Here is a 20,226-nt window from a genome sequence, read left to right as displayed (position 1 = left end):
GGGAGCCAAGCTCCACGCTGGGCGCTGCCAACGCACCTGCAGCCCTGGGCACTGCCAGCCCCCGGGGCTCTGCCAGCCTGGGATGGGCTGGGATGTGGGCAGATGTCTGCTAGGACTGCAATGGGGTCACCAGGCTCCTTTGACTCGTGCCTGGTGGAGCTAAGAGCTCCATGGCCCGTGGGGAGGATGTTGTGTTTACCCACCGAACCACCCACATACTCAGAAATCCCTCTAGCCCAGGGACAGGTGCTCCCTAACCTGAGGGAAACCTTCTGAGGCAAGGTGAACCTTAAAAACTGAATTCAATCCCTTGGTTTCATCACCTGGAATATTCATGGCACATCCTAGCAGCTGTATTTTCCAAACCTGAGACACCCACCTCAGCCACTGTGCCATTTTTGAGGCACTCACACTGTAGCACACACAGGGGGAAAAAGCAGAATGTCCTTAATGTCAGCCAATATCAGCCAATAGAAAAGGGTTGATTTATTTATTAGTTATTATTTATTTAGTATTTTATTTATTTCAACTTTCAAATTATTATTATTATTATTATTATTATTATTATTATTATTACTACTACTACTACTACTACTACTACTACTATTACTATTATTATTCCTGGTAACTTAGAGTGTTTGATCAAGAAATCATGCAAAATTAGACAAGGAAAAGTTCTGGACTCATCAAACACTCATGATCAAAATTTAGACAAGGAAAAGCTCTGGACTCTGCTGGTGTCTTTTCCTTGCAATAGTTCAGTTCCTCAGAGAGTTCTGTCTCTCTTACATGGTACCAAAGAGCTTATAAATAAAAAGGTATTTAAAACACCTTTCAACACCTCCAAAGATCTGCTAACACCCTGCAGCCCTGCAGCTCCTCAAAGAGAGACATTTGGGCAAGTTCCATCTGTTCAAACACCAGCAAGCCCTGCCCTTCTACTGATATGAAAACAAGAGTTCATAAAGATGAATTTGTTGAAAACTGGGCTCTTTACAAGGGTCACAGAAGCCACCAGAAGTGAAAAGCCCCACATTTTTTAAACAAAAAAACCTAAGTTTAAAAAATTGAAGTCTTTGGAACTCCATGAGAACTGCAGACATTCAACACCAGAAAAGACAATGCAGCTTCTCAGTTAGGAGGACTTTAGTTAAAATAAGGTGTAAGTAAGGTGTAAAAGCTCATATAAAGCAGTCATGAACTAATTATATCACCCAAAAATGACTGTAAAGTATGAAACTCAATTTCAAGGAGTATTTACTGCTGTCCAGAGCAGCTTTGGCAGTGTCCAAGACCAGGTTGGACACTGGGGCTTGGAGCAGCCTGGGACAGTGGGAGGTGTCCCTGCCATGGCAGGGGTGGCACTGGATGGGCTTTAATGTCCCTTCCAACCCAAACCACTCAAGGATTCTATAATTTCAAATTTGTTTTCACTCACTATCACCGGTTAATTCTACTGGACACACTCACATTTCCAAGCAGCTGAAGAATTCCATGGAAACACGAAATCCAGGAGCAAACCCAGGCAGTGTTTCAATGGCTGCTGAGAGGAGCCAGGTGAGGTTGAACACCTTTCCTCAAGCCAATCAGCAGCTCCAGAGAGCTGCAAAAGCAGCAGCATGAACAAGCAGCACCCCAGAGAGCTGATCTCAGCACATCCAGCTTCTGCCTGAGCTGGAAGCTGTGAAATCATCCCTTCCCTCCTCTCCTCCCCATCCCCAGCCCTGGAATCAGGTTCACATTTGTGCACAAGCAACCAAAACCACACCTGAACTGTGCCTGACAATATCTGTAATGAAAATCCTCACCTGAACTGTGCCTGACAATATTTGCAACAAAGATCCTCACCTGAGCTGTGCCTGACAATACAACAAAAATCCTCACCTGAACTGTGCCTGACAATATCTGCAACAAAAATCCTCACCTGAACTGTGCCTGACAATACTTGTAACAAAAATCCTCATGCATGTTGTGTGAAGCTTCTTTGGTAGAAAAACCCCCAAATCCTCCTTTGTTCATTGTCTCATATCCACAAGAACTGCTGAAAATGTTAAAAATTTTGAACAGAATTTGAAATACAGGAGAACGTTGTGTTTTAGGATATTTCCCCTCATCTCAGGAGAACAAACACCTCTAAATTTCATAGAAATAATCCACAAAGCTCACCTGAGCTGTAGTAGGAGACCAGGCTTACCTGACAGCAGATTCAGGGAAGGTTATAAAGACACCAGCTATGAGAAAAGCTCCAGACTGCATCAGAAACCAGATGAACTCAAGCCTAACATTTATCCTGCTGCCTCCTTTTGAGGTTTAGATCCTGACATGAAGAGGACCAAAGCCAATCTGTGGATTTAATCTCCTCCATGGTGTTTAAACCCAAAATCCCCACAGGTGAATGCCCAGCCTTGTGGTGCTGCAGCAGCTCTGTGACCAGGGGGCTCCCAGCTGCCTGACACAGGGGATGTGTCACTAGCCTGACATCATCCCTCAAGGAATGTCCCCTGGATGCCCTGGGAATAAGGATTTCCCCCATGGGTCATTATCTGGGGTATTTAATTAGCCCTAGACAAGCCTAGATGGGAACACAGATATCAGAATTTGGGACTTGAAGGGATTTCATGTTGAGTTAACAGAGCTGAAACAACAAAATCTTTAATTGCCTAACTTCAAAAAAGAGTTCCAGGAGCACTAGAGCAGAAGAACTTTCAAGAAACAGCATCATATTTGGGTTGTCTGGTGCTACTAAAGCGCAAGCTGAACTTGTCAGGGATGAAGCATTTCTGTTTTCTCCTCCCTCCTGCACGGGTGTCTCTCATCTGACAGGAGCCAAGTCTAGGCCACAGATTTGATGTTTTCCTCCTCTCCAACATAAAAGTTCCCAGTAAATTTATGCCTCAGATCTCAGCTCTGCTGTCAAACGTGGCTAAAATTAGAAAATGATTTTATAAAAAGAGAGAGGGAGGAAAAAGACGGTTTCCCTAAGCGTTTTGATCAGGAAGCAGGTTACCAGGCAGGGATTGCCAGAAGGAAAACAACAACCAGGAGGAAAACAAAGAAAACCCCGAAGTGGGGAGGAACACAGGCAGCAGCCAGGGGGGCTGGAATCCTCCAGGATGGCATTTCCAGGCTGGGGAGCTGTCCCAAAGCCAGGCTGTCCCTGTGGGCTCAGTGTAATCAGGCACTGCAGAGTCCCTTCACGTCTGCGCGGGGCCGCTCGTTAGCACAAGAGCCAGCAGTAATTAATTTCCGGCGTGATGTCAGCTGGAGCAGCAGTGCCAAGGCAGTGTCCTTGTCACACCCCCTGGCTGGCTGCGCCCATCTCCCTGATTAGGATGCACCAGGTTTAATGCAATCTGCCAGCAAGAGCAGGGAGCTCAGGACTAAATGAGGAAAGATGTCCTGTGGTGGTGTTCAGGGGTCTCGGGATGAGGGAAGAGAAGAGGATCTGACTCCATGTTTCAGAAGGCTGATTTATTATTTTATTATATATATTATATTAAAACTATACTAAAAGAACAGAAGAAAGGATTTCATCAGAAGGCTTGCAAAGAAGCAAAAGGAATGATAACAAAAGCTTGTGTCTGACCAAGAGTCTGAGACAGCTGGACTGTGATTGGCCATTAATTAGAAACAACCAATCCCAGATGCACCTGTTGCATTCCACAGCAGCAGATAACCATTGGTTACATTTTGTTCCTGAGGCCTCTCAGCTTCTCAGGAGAAAAAATCCTAAGGAAAGGATTTTTCATAAAATGTCTGTGACAATGTCTGGCTTTGCTGAGCAGCACTCGGGGCTGGGGGAGTTCGTTTTGGAACCCAGGACATTGCTCTGGCTGCCCTGGGTGATTCAAGACCCTGGCAGGGGGCTCAGAGACCTTGGCACAGAGTCACAAACACCTGCACCTTTGATTTTAGTCCATGGAAACAATTACCAACTTTGTGTGAAGATTTACAAGTCACAAGAGCTTGAGTAGAATTATACTGAATTTATCACAGGGTGAAAATGTAGAATTTTGGGGACTTAGAATGGGGGTTCAAGAAGCAAGATGGGGGAATCTGGGTGTGTACTGTCCTTCTCCTTCTTCTTGTCCTCCATCTTCTGCTGTCATGGTGACAGTTCTGGATTGGTTTAGAGTAGAGACAGACTGTCTAACATAGGTGATGGGTATTGGAAAATTATTGTAAATAAAGTACAGGTAGTTCTTAGTATAAAAAGCCAACACCACCCCAAGGGCAGGGACTGTGCCACAAACTGACCTGCTGGACAGATCTCAGCGGGTCAGAGAAGGAATGTAACAAATAAGAGAAAATAAACAGCCTTGAAAAGCAGAACCGAGGAATCTCGACTTCTTCTTCAGTCACGGGGCTGGGGAAAAAGAGACTTTCTAACACCTCAGGGTCATCTCAACCACAGAAAACCAAGAGTTTCTCTGTTCTTTACGAGGCACAAAAGTGATCACTGGGGTAATGCCCCCAAATGAGGCAATTTCACCTCCTGCCCTCCCACCTCTGGAGGGAAAAGAGCTGGGTTAGGACAGCATAGGAATGAATGACGTCAGCACAGCTCGCAGCATCTCAGCCCTCCAGGTATTTATGGGGGTTTTAAGGGGAATGAGATGCAGCTGAACATGTTCATCCCTTACAGAGGAAGCCCTGAATAAAGCTTTCCCATTCCAGTCCCTTGCCAAGGGAAACCCTGCATTTTTACACTCCAGACCACAGAGGTCTGCAGTGGGTGCTCCACTCCTGCTCCTTCCCTCGCTGCTGACAGCCTCAGTGTTACACAAAAATGGAATTAAACAGGGACTGGAAAAGGGAGGCAAGGTGCAGGAAAGGGACAGGAACTCTTCCCAAGGCATCTGGAAACACCCAAATCCTCTCACAGTTTGGCCAAATACTCAAAAGCACAGCAAAAAAAGCAGTCTCCTCCTAAGGGTGCTCATTTGCCTGACACTGCTCAGGATGAGGAGTGAGGCTGAGGGATGGTTTGGGATTTGGGGTTGTTTCCTGGGGTTTTTAGGTGGGATTTTTGAGATGAGTTCCCCCTGATGCCATTGATGCAGCACAGACTGAGCTAGGCCCTGCTGAGGAGCAGAGGGTGCACAGGGAACCCAGCTGGCTGAATGTCAGATTATGCTTTTATCTGACCTAGAGATGGGAAAACTGAGAGGTGTTTTAAAAGCTCCTATTCTATTTTTAGTCTTTTGTGAAGGATGAGACAATACAGATATTATAATTTATACTACCACAATTAGAAGCTAATTATTTCTTAATTACACTATAGTATAAGTGGTTTTTGACTTATTAATTTTTACCACACTATGCTGTAAATGTCTTAAACTAATAATCTAAAATTACTCTTCATAAATCTTACTACAATATATTTTTCATAATTCTATTTCCCTAAAGTATCTAATCTTATTTATAAAGCCATCCTTTGAAAGTTGTTTCTGGTTCTATTTCTCAACAATATCTATCTTATCCCATAGTATTTCTAAGTCACTATTTCCTATCTCAAAGTTTACATACAGATACATACTGTGTAAACCTTGTGTCAAACTTTAAAAATTCTCTACAAATTCATTTCCCACAGCTGAACAATAATCCCTCACTTCAGCCCACAGAAGAACACAAAGCAGCATCAGATTATTGCATTGAATTGTTTTCTCTCTACTCTCAAAAGCTGGAGAGTAGGGAAAGAAGTCCTCAGCATGAATTCCTTTTTCCTTAATTACAAAGGTGTAAAAATCTTCTCAGAAATAATGACAGTACCTGGTTGGGCTCTAAAATTACTCTTCATAAGTCTTACTACAATATATTTTTCATAATTCTATTTCCTTAAAGTATCTAATCTTATTTATAAAGCCATCCTTTGAAACTTGTTTCTAATTCTATTTCTCTCTCAACAATATTTATCTTATTCCATAGTATTTCTAAGTCAGTATTTCTAAGTCACTATTTCCTATCTCAAAGTTTACATAGATACATACTATGTAAACCTTATGTCAAACTTTAAAAATTCTCCACAAATTCATTTCCACAGCTGAACAATAATCCCTCACTTCAGCCCAAGAAGAACACAAAGCAGCATCAGATTATTGCACTGAATTTTCTCTCTACTCTCCAAAGCTGGAGAGCAGGGAAAGAAGTCCTCAGCATGAACTCTTTTCTCCTTAATTACAAAGGTGTAAAAATCTTCTCAGAAAATAATGCCAGTACCTGGTTGGGCTCATTCAATAGCCAGCCAAAGGTTTTGATGCCAAAGGCAGCCTCGTGAGCAGCCACATCAAGGCAGGTGACAGGCTGGCCATAGACTGAGTGCAGAATCCTGCCAGGAGCTTCAGCTTTCAGCAGATACACAATGTCCTCTGCAGCTGCCACTGCCACCGGGCTCCCCCTCACATCTGGAACCAGATTAAGGAAGTTGACCTAAAAAGAGCAGACTTTTTATTTTATTTTTTTTTTATTTTAATTTATTCAAATACAATCAAAACTTCTTTTGCATGTGCTGAACTGAACAAACTACTCATGTGTGTCCCGAATCATCTCAGCTATGGATTAATTCCACACAAAGACCAAGCATCAAGCTTACTACTGAACTGTAAGACTGACTGAGCTTTGGAGGGGGGATTAATCAGGAGTGGTTTAAATCACTTCACACCCTTTAACTGCACAGCTTCCTCCTACAGGAGAGAGGCTGCAAGACTCAATTATTCCTACACACTTCCTTCCCCTTTCAAACAAATGCTGATACTCTGAGACAAAACAAAACTTCAGAAAAACGAGTTTTAATTACAACTCTCAAAACTTCAGTGACAGAAGGTGCAACCTAAAGAAGCTGCATGAGTAGTTACAGCTTCACAAGTGACACTATTAGGCTGCCTGCAATATCCTGCCTCAGAATTAATCAGATAGTGTGGATCTGGAATGAGACCTGGAGTTTCAGCTCCAATTCTATGCGAGAAAACTGATTTACAAAATGAGCCAGCTTAGTTTACTGTTGACAAAAAAAAAAAAAAAAAATTAAAAGAAACCTAAAATACCCAGCCAACCTCCTGCACCATATGGACTTGTGTTCATTTTCACTCCTAGCTCAAGCCAGCAGTTCACCCTTGCTCTTCAGGGATGGAAGACTCACCCTGAACTTGCTCCAAAGTCAGAGCCTCGAGCTGATCTAGCTCAGGCTGTAAGACTTTCATAAGAACCATCCCAACCCTTCCAACAACAATTAGCGGATCAGGAGCTCCTGTAAGGAAGCAGAGCAGCCTGGAGACTCACCAGTTTCTGGATTTCAAAGGTCCCTGGGGTTTGCCAGAATCCTCTGTCGTCGGGGCTCTCCAGCCTGACCTGGAAGCCGGAGGCCGTGGCCACGGCGGCGCCGCCCGGGGCCAGCGCCAGCGCCTGGAGGTGCTGGTTGTGCTGGAAGTGATGGATGGGCTCCTGGCCCAGCAGCAGGCTCCAAACACTGACAGTGCCTGCACAGGGGAAATGGGGTTAGCTCAGCTCTGACACAACCTTCAATGAGGCTTTGAACAGCTGCAAGTGGAGCTGGTGGAACAAAGGAACACACGGGGAAGAGATGGGGTAGGACGGCTGGAATTCAGGGTGCTCTGGTTCCTCTGGCCATGGGTCACAGGAGAATTGATGTGCTCTGGCCTGCAGCTGAAGGAGGGGAGGCATAGATGGGATATTGGGAAGGGATTCCTCCCTGGGAGGGTGCCCAGAGCAGCTGGGGCTGCCCCTGCATCCCTGGCAGTGCCCAAGGCCAGGCTGGACACTGGGGCTGGGAGCACCTGGGACAGTGGGAGGTGTCCCTGCCGTGGCAGAGGTGAAATGGGATGTGCTTTAAGGTCCCTTCCAACCCAAACCCATCTGTGATTCTGTGATTCCAGGCTCTATTGCTCTGTACCATTTCCTAATTTCTGATTGTCCAATAACATTAGCAGCTACCTTGAGGAAGACACTGACTTCTCTCAATTTCCATGTTTGGAGATCAGGTGTAAACAGACACCTGAAATTTTGTTCTATTATAGAGAGGTTCTCAATTACCCCAAAACCAGTGAGGAAGAGCCCACGCTCCGATTTTAAGTCACTTTGCTGCATAGTCACAGAATCACAGAATATCCTGAGTGGGAAGGGACCCCCAGGATCATCCAATCCCACTCCTGTCCCTGCCCAGACCCCCAACAACCCCACCCTGCCCATCCCTGGCAGTGCTGCCCAAAGGCTCCTGAGCCAGAGGCTTTCCCCACTGCCCTGAGGAGCCTGGGCAGTGCCAGCACCCTCTGGGAGAAGAACCTTTCCCTGATCTCCACCTAAACCTCCCAACACAGCTCCATTCCCTGGGTCCTGTCTCTGGTCACCACAGAGAAAAGCTAAAGAATACAAATCCTAAAGAATAAAGGAGTGTAAGTGAAAAGAAAACATATTTATAATTGCATTTTTGCCAGCCTGGCTCCCCAGTTCTCTATTTAAAAGCATCATAATCTGAGTAAGAGCAACCTGAGGCAATCAGGAGGGAACCAGAAGGGAATTGGAGCCTTCTGGGCCACCTTTGCACTGAATTGAGAAGCAATCTTCCAGCATGACAGGCAGGGCTGGAGAAGGCTCCCTTGCAGAGGAGCACGTTAATGATGAAATGATTAATGGCAGCTCTTCCTTCAGAAGGAGACATAAAAGCCCTGACAGACAGCTGTGGATGGGCACCACTGCCAGTTTGCAAACACTCCTCCCCAGTCCCAGAGGAGGTGAAGCAAGAGTGTGGTAATGAAACTGCACATAGTGAAATGGTAGCTAAATGAGTTTAAATTGATTTATGGTAGCTTTTGTAAAGATTATTTGGTATCTGGAAAGTGCTACCCATGTGAAATAATGCAGATAATCCTTAAGATCCCTGTCTAATGGCACTCCCACTGAATATTTATATTCCTCACCATGGGAATGAGTACCATAATGGGGACCATTTTTGTTTTATTAGGGATGAATATTTAAATTAATCTGCTATTTGCCTAAACAATTAGCCGCCTCTGTTTGTTTACACAAAGCCAAAACTGCAATTAGGCTTCCATCAGAAAGATCAGTCCCGACTAAAACTGTCCCGACGGAGCCGTAAGGGCTCCGAGCAGAACTTCCCAAAATGACTTCTTAGCATAATGGTAATTATGTTAATTGCTTGAAAGGTAAATAACTGCTGAACTGGGTTTGCAAAACAGACTGGTTGCACACAGCTTCAAACCAGTTAACAAATCCAAGTGGGCAGCACAGGCTGCACCCCCAGAGCAAAGGGATGGAGAGGTTTCACCTCCAGGAGATCACTCAGCCAGGAAAAACCCCATCAGTGATAAAGTGATATCAGATACAGGGAGTCAGAACTGGACTTTTGTGTCAGACCATGGGTTTGGCTGCCAGGCTCCTCCAAGCAGGAGGATTTTCAATTTTTGCTCAGCAGAAAATGTATCTCAATTAAATATCAGGTTCATGAAGAGGAAAAACAAGGGTGATTTGCTTTCAGTGAAACCTTTTGTTTACACATCTCTGTGATGAACAATTCCACTGGGTTTAACAGTGTCTAAATGGACGAAAGTTCTGGGAAAAAAAATAAAATATTCTGACCACAGGAGCAAACTGAGAAACCCAGAGCTCAGGGTTCTGCTCTCCAATTTTGGGCAACAAGCCACAAATTATTATTATTACTATTATTACTACTACTACTACTATTATTACTATTATTACTGTTATTACTGTTATTGCATCTCGAACATGTCAAAATCTGTCCAAAAGAAAATATTATAATCAGGCAAACACAGAGTGTACAAACACAGATATGTGCAATGTCTTGCCCATATAATGATACATTATATGGGCAAAACATTCCTGGTAATCTAAAAAAAAAAGTGACTTGTAAGGTCACAAATTCACATGTGATGAAGAAGCAGAAAGTAAAGAGTAACTTGGAGAGTTCAAAGAATATCCTGAATTGGAAGGGACCCACAAGGATGAGGACAGAAGGAAAACAGAAAAAGCAAACACTCCACTGGATTTATAAATAGGTAAAGCTGCTACGAGGGCTAAAAGTGCTGCTCAGAATATTCTGAATTTCACTGCAGAAACAACAAAAGGTATTTATGGGTGTGCAAGTCCTTGCAGCAGTCAATCATGTTTGGGTAAGAGCAAAAAATCCCACACATTCCAGTTCAGGTTATTAGTGTGGCACTAAAAAAAATCAGGCAAAGATTTAGCAGTGCAGATGAGATGATGAGATCACTGCTCTCCACAGTCTGTCTTCCTGCCTCCAGCACTGCCCAGCACCTCATTTCCACAGCAATTCCTCTGCTGAGGTGAAGTTAAGGTTGCAGCCATATGTTATCTTTTTTATTTTTTATAATACTGAAATCTTACCAAGTGTTAGAAGGTCACGAAATGAAAATTATAAGCAGCGGTTTCACAGCACGCTAAAATCTGCACCATAATTGTGATTATTCCAACTGAACTCCAACAGTAACTCCCCAAAATTATTTAGAATTATGAGCAAGCTGGAAAGTCATCATGGCTCATGAAAAGAAGTGCAAGAAGCTGCTGCTGCTGGTGTAATGCTGACATTCAATGTGACAATCACTGCACCAGCCTCGTTTATCACTTTGCCCCAGATTTAACAAAAAATTCAACTCCTAACCCATATATTTCTGAATTGTGGCCTGATGAAAGGTCCATTTATTGCCATTGACTCCAGACTGGAAAGTCCTTGGATAGAACATTGAGCAGGAGGTGCTGGTCCTGACTGAACCACAGATTTTGGGAGCATCACCAGCCCTGCACAGCTCGTGCTGTGTCAAAGGTGGGAGGCTGGAGCTCCTCTCTCTCCACCAGCAGTGCTGGCAGCACAAAAGACATCCTGCAAAAGCAGCTGTTACATCTGTTTCCACACAGGTTTTTCTCTGCTATTACAGGCAATGCATTTGTTACAAAATTAAACAAACCCAAGTATCTTTTTTTCCTTTAAAATCCCCTAATCCTCCGACAGGGCAAGGCAGCACAACCACAGAGCAAACAGCGCTCAATCTCATTTGTAAATATTATGCTGGCTGTGTCTGGCAGTGTCACAGAGCCTGTCTGAGCCCCTCCTGAGCTGGGCACAGCTGGCACTGCCCACCTGAGCTGCCTGCTTGGGGAGCTTGGATGTGGGTGTGGAAGAACCCAGCTCAGATCCTAAAGACCCTTTGCATCAGCTCTTCCACATTAAAACCAGCATTTGCTGTCAGCTGGTGGCTGCTGCCAGCTTTGGAAGAGGTATAAAGCAATCTACATGTGCATTATCTGAAAAAAAAAAATATTTAAAACCCCAGAATTTTGTCTGTGCTGGAGCAGGGAATCCAAATGTGCTCATGGTTTACAAGTTAATTCCCTTCAGCTTCTAAACACAAGGGAAGGCCAGAAGGTGCTGAATTCACATCATCTCCATGGTGCTTGTCCTGTTTCAGAGCTGTGGTCTTGCCACCTTGATTTAAATAAAATAAAACTCTATTTCACCTTTTGAAAACCCTTGGAATTGATGATCCTTGTGGGTCCCTTCCAACTCAGGCTATTCTGTGATTCTATGGCTCCATACAGGTGGGGTTTCTTTTGCTCCAAAGTGGGAATATGAATTTACTTCCTTATAATTTTCAGCTATATCATATCTCTATGAAGTACAACCAATATAAGAAAAGCATGGGTGGAAATGAGCACCAGCTTGGAGGATCAAAACTTGTTGCTGTGAATTTTTGAGTTTTTCCCAAAAACATTTCTAGTTGTGTTTTGGTAAACACTAATTTAACCTTAGTAGATACTTGAAGTTCATTAACCAACATTTTACATTTAATTTTCACTTCCAGCAGGTCCTGAGGGTACAAATAGTGAGATCAGACCTCAGTGACAAGGGCCTTTTACTCACACTACCATTACCACACCAGCTCCCACCAAATGTTCCCAGATTTTACCCCCACCACCCTTCTTCCAGGGATTTCCACACAACACCATCCCTCAGAGAAGGCACAGACCCTGTTTCATTCCCAGTGTGGGGAATGGGATGACTGGGATGGGAAATCACACTCCACTCACCCAAACCAAGAGATCTGCACCCAATGGGAATAAACATCCCAGCCCCTCTCCTGCAGCTTTCTTCTGACATTTTTTCCTTCACTCCAGCCAGCCTGGAATGCTCCTGCTCTCTTGGAGCACATCCTGGCACTCAGGGACACGAAACCCATCACTCTGCAAAGAGGGTACAGAAGGGACAACACCCCCAGGCAGCTTTAGGGGCACCAGAAAGGACAAGAGCACAGAAATTCAAAAAGCAGCACTGCCGAAATTCCCCTCCTGGAGGCTGCAGCAGGCAGGAGCACCTCTGATCCCTGCAGCAAGCACCCTCCTGTGCTTCCCCTGCAGCTCGGGAAGCCACCAGCTCCTCACAGTGGGCCTGAGGGGGTACAAGCAGGGCAGCAGGGCCGTGTTCCCCACCGTGCCTGCAGCAGGGTGGCTGTGGCATTTAAAGGACAGCAGGAAAAAGTTCTGTTCTCCTGTTGCTGCACATTGTTTGCCAGTCAAACCATGCAACTCCAGAGCGCAGGGGGGAGAGGGATGGCTGAGGCAGACTGCTGTTTCCCAAAAGCTGTGGCTCCCAGCCAAAGGCAGGCAAGCATGGAGCAGATGGAGTCCTGGCAAGGCCTCTCCTGTGCCTGCATTAGCAGCATCTGCTCATTACCCAGAACCCTCTCCTGCTTTATCTAATGCTCCAGGAAAAGCATTTTGATTTGATTCATTTCAGTTCGGTAACGTGCAACACAATTAGTGGTAAAATCAAACTGGAGCACTGCCAGTGCTGACAATAGGAAACAAGGCAGAAGAAATATGAGGCCAGTGGGTTGGAATTCAAAAATCACAACTGTGGCTCGAGTTGCCAAGTCCCGTTGCCCCAGGTGTACATCCAGTGCCCCCACTGAGCGCTGGCACGGGCACAGGGAACTTCATTTGCTCCTCATCCATTCCTCCCTCCTCTCCCCGTCCCTGCAGCTCAAGGCTGGCACCATCAGCAATCACAATCCCATTTTCCTCCAGGGCCACCAAGGAGTGACAACCCACTTTGGCCAGGGCATCCCAGGAGGACATCCCTGTGTCCTTGGTGTGCCTGGGGAAGGAGCTGAGGGGCAGAGCAGGGCAGGCAGTGCCTGCCAGCCCTTCCCTGGGATGGGGAAGCAGGGCCAGCACCGCGGGAGCCCTGCGGGACCGGGAGCAGCCAGGGATGGTGTCGGGGCCAGCCAGGGAAGTCTAGACTGCCTGACAGCACCACCTCCAACACGAGCAGATGGCTCCTCTGGGTTAGTCAAACTTACAAACAAAGAGGAAAGGGAGCTGGAAAAGTACAACAAAGAACAATCAAACACATTATCTTCAAAGCCGTCCGCTCCCTCCCCAAAATTTAAAATAACTCTCTCCAGCAAACTGTAAATATGTGCTTTCGGCTTGCAGTTAGTAAACACTGCTAAAATGGGTCTTTTTATTTCCCTATTCCCATAGAAACTAATCTATTCTGACCAAGGCTTCTCAAATCAGAGTAACTGCCATATCACAGAGCCTATTAAAATCTCTACCCAAAAGAATAAAAGACGCCGAGCTTTATGCAAACTAGTTCAGTCACAGCACTGACAGCAAGGGATATGACAGGCAAAAAAACCCAGACAAATTATTAGATTAGCCAGTGGGAAACTAGAAAACAAACAAAAGACCCTCTGCTAGTTGTTGTTTGGAACACTGGAAAAAAAGCCAGCACTTAAACCTGTGTTATAATTTATATAATAATATTATTAACACCAGATTTGCTGTTGTCAGAAAATGTTGCCTATTTACAATTTTTACCCACAGAAAATGATCCTGGCATGATCCAAGCTAGAAAACCAGCTAAAGATGCTGAGAATCTTAAAACACATAAAGCATTTAATTTACTTCTAAAATAAAAGTGGAGATTAGGGATTTTGTTTGGATTATCCACCTTCTGTTTTGTTTTCACCTGTAGACACACCAGGATCAAAGACAGTGTGTGTACAAAGCTCTCTAAACTTACAAATATTCTTTATTTGTACCCAAGAGACATTTTAAGTATCAAATTTTATATTTTAAAGATGATGGGAGTTGAGATCTGCCCGAGCCCCTCAGTTTAGGATCCCAGTTGGCCGGTACTGTCCAAACCTGACTTTTTTAATTGCTGTTCCCACATCCAGAAGATGTTGGTCTCTGGCTCTTGTTGTCCATTACAGAAACCCTCTAAGGATATTTAAAACAATGCACACAACCAGGATTTTATGAGGGTTTCACTAAATACTAGGTGAAAGCTTTCATTTCTTTAAATCCAAGTATATAACAACAACCCAGCACTGCAAACCAACACTTCAGTGCATCCACACACCACGCCAAGAGCGAGAGGGATGGGGATTAATCAGCCATCCAAGTTTACCACCATCCCCATAACAAAGCTCCACAGCACCCCAAGGGAGTTTTGGCCAGAGGAGAAGGCTGGTGGAAGAATATTTAATATTTTTATAGCAAAACAAGTTATTTGCTTAAGATAGCTTGGCTGGACTACAGCCTGGCACTCAAGCTTTGTGCAGCAGCTCCAGTAGGAATTAAAGCTCAGCTTTAATGGGTGCTATGTTCCAATGCCTCCTAATGCATTTAGGGTTATTGGCCAACTTTCTCACATAAAAGCAAGTGTGTGTGTGTGTGTGTGGATACACAGGATTACAGACACACAAAAAGCTGAGCACAGCTGCTTCATTTTTGTGAAGCCTTTTTTTTTTTTTTTTTTTTTTTTCCCTGTTGTTTTAATAGGGAGGAGAGTTGTGCTTGCTCACCGTCCTCGTGGGCAGCCACGGCCAGGGAGCTGTTGATCCTCACAAAGGAGACGTGTGGCAGGGCTCCAGCCCCTCCAGGGCCTGCCACTGCTGCCAGCACAGGGGCTCTGTAGTCCCAGGTGCGGGTGTCCCACAGCTTCACCTCCCCTGAGCTGTACCTGCAAAACAAGGGAGCCATCACCCACCTGAGAAATTAATAACAGAGAATTTTTATAACTTGATGGAAAGCTTACATAGAGAGATAAGAATTGTTTTCTCTTTTTCTCTCTGTGCTTCTCCAGGAAAAATCCTGTGAGAGAAAATGAAGTCTCTCTGTTCAGAGAATGTGAATGCCACAGCACAGTATGGATCTGTATGCAAACTGTGCACATAACCATAGTTATAAAGAATCTGAAGGATTGCGTTGTATAAATTTATCTGACCGTTCAGAGTCCATCCACAAACCAACAGGATAAATCCTGGGAGAGAAAATGATGTCTCTCTCACATTCTCTATGTTCAGAGAATGTGAATGCCACAGCATAGTATGGATCTGTATGCAAACTGTGCACATAATCATAGTTATAAAGAATCTGAAGGATTGTGTTGTGTAAATTTATCTGACCGTTCAGAGTCCATCCACAAAGCAACAGGATAAATCCTGGGAGAGAAAATGAAGTCTCTCTCTGTTCAGAGAATGTGAATGCCACAGCATAGTATGGATCTGTATGCAAACTGCATATAATCATAGTTATAAAGATCTGACCATTCAGAGTTCATCCATAAACAATTTCAAAAACTAAATCATTTGACAAATCAAATTAAAACAGAGGATAGATCATAGTTAGATGACTTGTTTAAAACATAGTTTTACACCTTAACTAAAAAACCTTTACAAAATAAGTTTACATGTATTGATTGTTATAGTGACAATGTTAGTGACAGTGCCATATTGATTGTTATAGTTTGTACTGATTGTTATAGTGACAATGTGACAGTGCCTTCTACACCTCACTGTGCACAGCAAACAATAAACAAAGCCATCAAAGAAGGTTTTTCTCTTCAAGAGAGAGGGGGAAATGTGGGAAATGAATTTGTAGAGAATTCTCAAAGCCTGACAGAAGGCCCACACAGTGTGCATCTGCATGCAAACCTTGAGACAAGAAATGCTGAGTTAGAAATGCCATGGAATGGGACAGATATTGTTGGGAGAGAAATGGAGCTAGAAACAAGTTTCAAAGGATGGGCTCACAAATAAGACTGGATACTTTGGAGAAACAGAACTATGAAAGATGCATTGTGGTGGGACCCATGAGGGGCAGTTTTAGATGATTGGCTTTAAGGCATTTACAGCATGGTGTGGCAAAAGCTGATAGGCCAAGAAATGCTTATAGTGTATTGTAATTAGGAAATAATTAGCTTCTGATTGTGATGGTGTGAATTATAATATCTGTATTGCCTCATCCTTCTCATGAGACTGAAAATGGAATAGAAGTTTTTCAAACACTTCCCAGTTGTCCCATCTCTGGGTCAGAAAATCCATAATCCAACATCAACAACCCCAGAGCACCTGCAAGGAGGTGGCTGCAGTAGAAGGAACAAGGATGGGTTCAAACAGCTCCCACACTGATCCTCCCCAGCCCCCTGCACAAAACCATCAGCTTGGCCCATTTTAGCCCCATTTATTGAATGTGGCACAAAGTCTACCAGGGCAGGCAGGTAAATGAAATTGGAGCTACAAGGAATGGTGTGGCCAGCAGGAGTAGGGCAGTGATCCTGCCCCTGTGCTTAGCACTGGTCAGGCTGCAGAGTGCTGTGTCCAGTGACAGGGTCCTCAGTTTGGGAAGGACATTTAGGGCTGGGGTGTGTCCAGAGAAGGGAAAAAAGGCTGGTGAGGGGCTTGGAACACAAGTCCTGTGAGGAACTCTGAGTCCTGTGAGCTCCTGAGGGAGCTGGGGTTGTTTAGCATGGAAAAAGAAGGGTCAGGGGTGACCTCATAGGACCCCCTGACAGGAAGCTGCAGCCAGGGAGGATTGGCCTCTTCTCCCAGGTAACAACTGACAGAATGAGAGGACACAAGCTGAGCCATGGGAAGTTTAGACTGAACATCAGAAAAGAATTCTTCACTGAAAGAGAGACTGTGCCAAGGGAGGTGGTGTATCATTGTCACAGCTTTTAATGAAGGGATGGCACCACAGCTGGGCTAAGAAGGATTTATTGCTCAGATAAACATCAGTCTCAGAGGCTGTGAGATTTAGAGGAGCAAGCAATCAGTCATAACTCAAAATGGTCACAAGTTCCTTGTTACAAGACAATATAGAACTTTCTAACCCAATGAATAGATGCCACAAGGTTTATTTTGCTTTTCTAACCTATCACCTTTACTTACTTCTGCTGCACTGAGGGTACTTTTGTCCAATAGACTTCTGTCTCACAGACACACAGATGCTTCCATTATAAGCTGAGAGTTTAGAAGTTATTCCACACAACCCCACCCCTACATTATAAACCCTTCACCACTCTATCAATGCAGTTTCTCACTTACTTAAGGCACATTCTTACAACTATAGAAACGCAAGTTTATGATTTTTCTGCTTAATGTCTCTGTGTTGTATTTTTACATCAATCCAGCCTTTTTCTAAGGCTGCAGATCAGACCCTTCAGAGTCTGTGGAAGTTTCTGTTTGTCTGATTCCCACAGGGGTGGAGTCACTGTCCTGGATGTGGCACTCAGTGCCATGGTTCAGCTGATGAGGAACTGCTGGGTCACATCACAGGCTGGACTTGATGTTCTCAAAGGTCTTTTCCAACCCAGTTCACTCTGTGATTCTGTGACACACAACTGAGCCACCACAATCAGTATCCACTTTGCAACTAACACACAGGAAGAGCCAGGCTCAGGAGAAAAAAGGAAATCAGGAACAAGCCTAAATTACATCATGGCAAAACTTCAAACTGGTTCTTTTCAGTCTTTCAAGATTCCTGATTGTGTTCAACCAGAGCATTTATCTATGACCACACCAGCACCCACCCAATCTGCTGCTCTTTATAGGAAGAAATTTCTTTTTATAGAAGAAATTTCTTGATGTCTCATCAACAGATCAATTTACCTACATCTCTGAAGACTAATTAATTAATTGATTAATTCAACTAAGTGTTGTCTTTAGAATTAAGGTTCCTTTTTTGCAGGAGGCTCATTAAAATATCACAAAAACAATAATTTAGCATCAGCTTGTCAATGAGGAAATAAAGAATCAGAACTAAACTTTTCAGATAATATTGAGTATATCTGAATGAAAGAAGGTTGTTACACAGCAAACATGGATAAACTGCTCTGGGCCATCTATGACCACACAAAAGACTTTTAAAGGGGGAAAAATCACAGAAAAAGTAGAGAAGCTTCTACAACTAGTCAAAGACCACAGTTCTGTAATTATTTAAGGCCAGTTTTGACAAAACTGTGATAAGTAACATTGTCAGATGTCTTCCTCTGGCATAGCTGACACTTGGTATTCTTTTGGAAAATCAAAGGTGCTTCCTGTTCTGTCACCTTTGTTGTTACATGCTGACTTTTGGGGGAAAAGTATCATGGAAAAGTGATTCTTACCAGCCTCAGAGGTCTGGTGGTTGGGAATCTGGCTGTGCTTATGAGGAAAAAACCAGTTAATTACAAGAAAAATAAGGAAAGGAAGGTTTAGGGGGCATGAGAGTTGCACTCAGGTTTCCCATTCTCTGGGCATTGCCATGCCCAGGGCTCCTGGTACAGGGAGCAGATCCCTCCCCACCTCCTGGTGGAAAGGCTCCAATTTACAGAAGGAATTAAAGTGCCCAGGGGGGTGGTGAAATCTGTCAGGCAGAGAGAGATGCACATTAATTGATCAGGAAGAGAGGGAAGCCTGTCCTTGTCACTGCCTCCTCTGCTGTGCCTGACAGGGGAGCACCCAGGGAAATGAGAACAGGGTGGGACACTTCTCCCTTTCTCTTTCTCTGCAAAAAAGGCCCAAACCTCTCTGAATCCTACTTTCATTTCCAATTTACAGCAGCACAATCTAACAAGAACAGGCCAAGAAAGAAACTTCCCCAAAGCAAAATGTTTCATGATGGATTGGACACGGAGCACAGATCAGATCACAACAAATCTCCTCAGTTTGCAAAACTGCAAAGGGCTCATTTTGCTTCAAAATCTGGATATAAACCACAACAGGACAGGTGATTGCAGGCCCCTTCAACAAGAGGCACACAATGTTTTGGAAGCATTTTAATTCTGAAGTGATTTTTTGTTTCCTTATGTTAGGGTTGGTTGGGGTCGTGTTTTTGAGCTTCTCCTGACTGCCAAGAGCAGCAGATTCCTCCCAAGGGAAGCCAAAATTCTCTTGTCACTGAAAAGTGAGTTCCAGGGGAGACATAAAACACTAGTAGACTGGACAGAACTCAGGGACAGAATATTTGTTTTCATCTCTAAATAAACAAGGAAGAACAGCATCTCCTCCTAGTGTAGCTCTCACACAGTCCAGGCTTGAGATGTAAAAACAAAGACTGAGAGAAGGAAAAAATGGCAGGAGAAGAGGAGAGACCCAGGGCTGGATAATTCTCAGGGTACACTGCACCTGGTTTCCCTACACAGCCTGGAACACAAGGGATCCACCAAAAATAACAATGCATTGACTGCAATCCTGGAATTAGAGAAACAACATCACAGCACCACAGTAAATCCTTAAATTAATTTTATCTCAAAATTCAACCAAGTCAAAATTTAGTTTGAACTGTTCTCTGCTCATGAAGAACCACCTGAACCACCTCTGAGCCAAGCTCAAACTGGAGCAGCATCACCAAACACTTCTGGCCATTGGTTTGAAATCAATTTGATGAGGAAATAAATTCTGATGTGGTGTTGCTGGGACCTGTTTGGCAGGGTCTGCACCAGCTCACCCTGCAGCTTTTTTCTCCTCCCTCCTCCACTCCCTGGTGGATCAGCTCATGCTGGAGACTCCCATTCCTGTGCCATGAAGCCACAGCCCCTGCCAGGACCTGCAGGACACCAGAGTTTGTCCCCAGAGAGCTCTGACACTGCCCAGCAATCCCTGAGAGCACCCTGTTCTCCTCCAGGGACACCGACCAGGGAGACTCCAGGAGAACCCTGCAAGAGCCCACCAAAGCTCCCCCCGTGGCTGTCCAGAAATCCCAACAGTGCCAGCACAGGAGAAATTCCTCAGGAAGGTTCCCAAGGCTTCCTGTATCCCTCCTCCGCCATTTCTCACCATTCCCATCCTTCCCAGGGCACTCCCACGTAGCAGAGCTGAAGGATTGGGAGAAATGTTCCACAAGACCATGGTGGGATCATGAGTGGAGCTGCAGGGAAGCAGCCTG

General features: G+C 44.4%; 1 protein-coding gene across 1 annotated transcript in view; it reads right to left on the bottom strand.

Annotated features, from left to right (window-relative positions):
• The window catches only part of FBXW8 (F-box and WD repeat domain containing 8), a 61,595-nt gene that overhangs the window by 19,507 nt on the left and 21,862 nt on the right, over positions 1-20,226 (bottom strand). Inside the window, exons 5-7 of the mRNA XM_059485447.1 lie at positions 14,883-15,040; positions 7,279-7,475; positions 6,220-6,429 (exon numbers count right to left, since the gene is read on the bottom strand). Coding sequence (XP_059341430.1) covers positions 6,220-6,429; positions 7,279-7,475; positions 14,883-15,040 — 565 coding nt within the window. The remainder of the gene's footprint in view (positions 1-6,219; positions 6,430-7,278; positions 7,476-14,882; positions 15,041-20,226) is intronic.

Source organism: Ammospiza nelsoni, chromosome 18, assembly GCF_027579445.1.
Source record: "Ammospiza nelsoni isolate bAmmNel1 chromosome 18, bAmmNel1.pri, whole genome shotgun sequence".
Classification (NCBI taxonomy): domain Eukaryota; kingdom Metazoa; phylum Chordata; class Aves; order Passeriformes; family Passerellidae; genus Ammospiza; species Ammospiza nelsoni.
The sequence above is the reverse complement of the archived record's forward strand: the minus strand, read 5'-3'. Positions and strand labels throughout refer to the sequence as shown.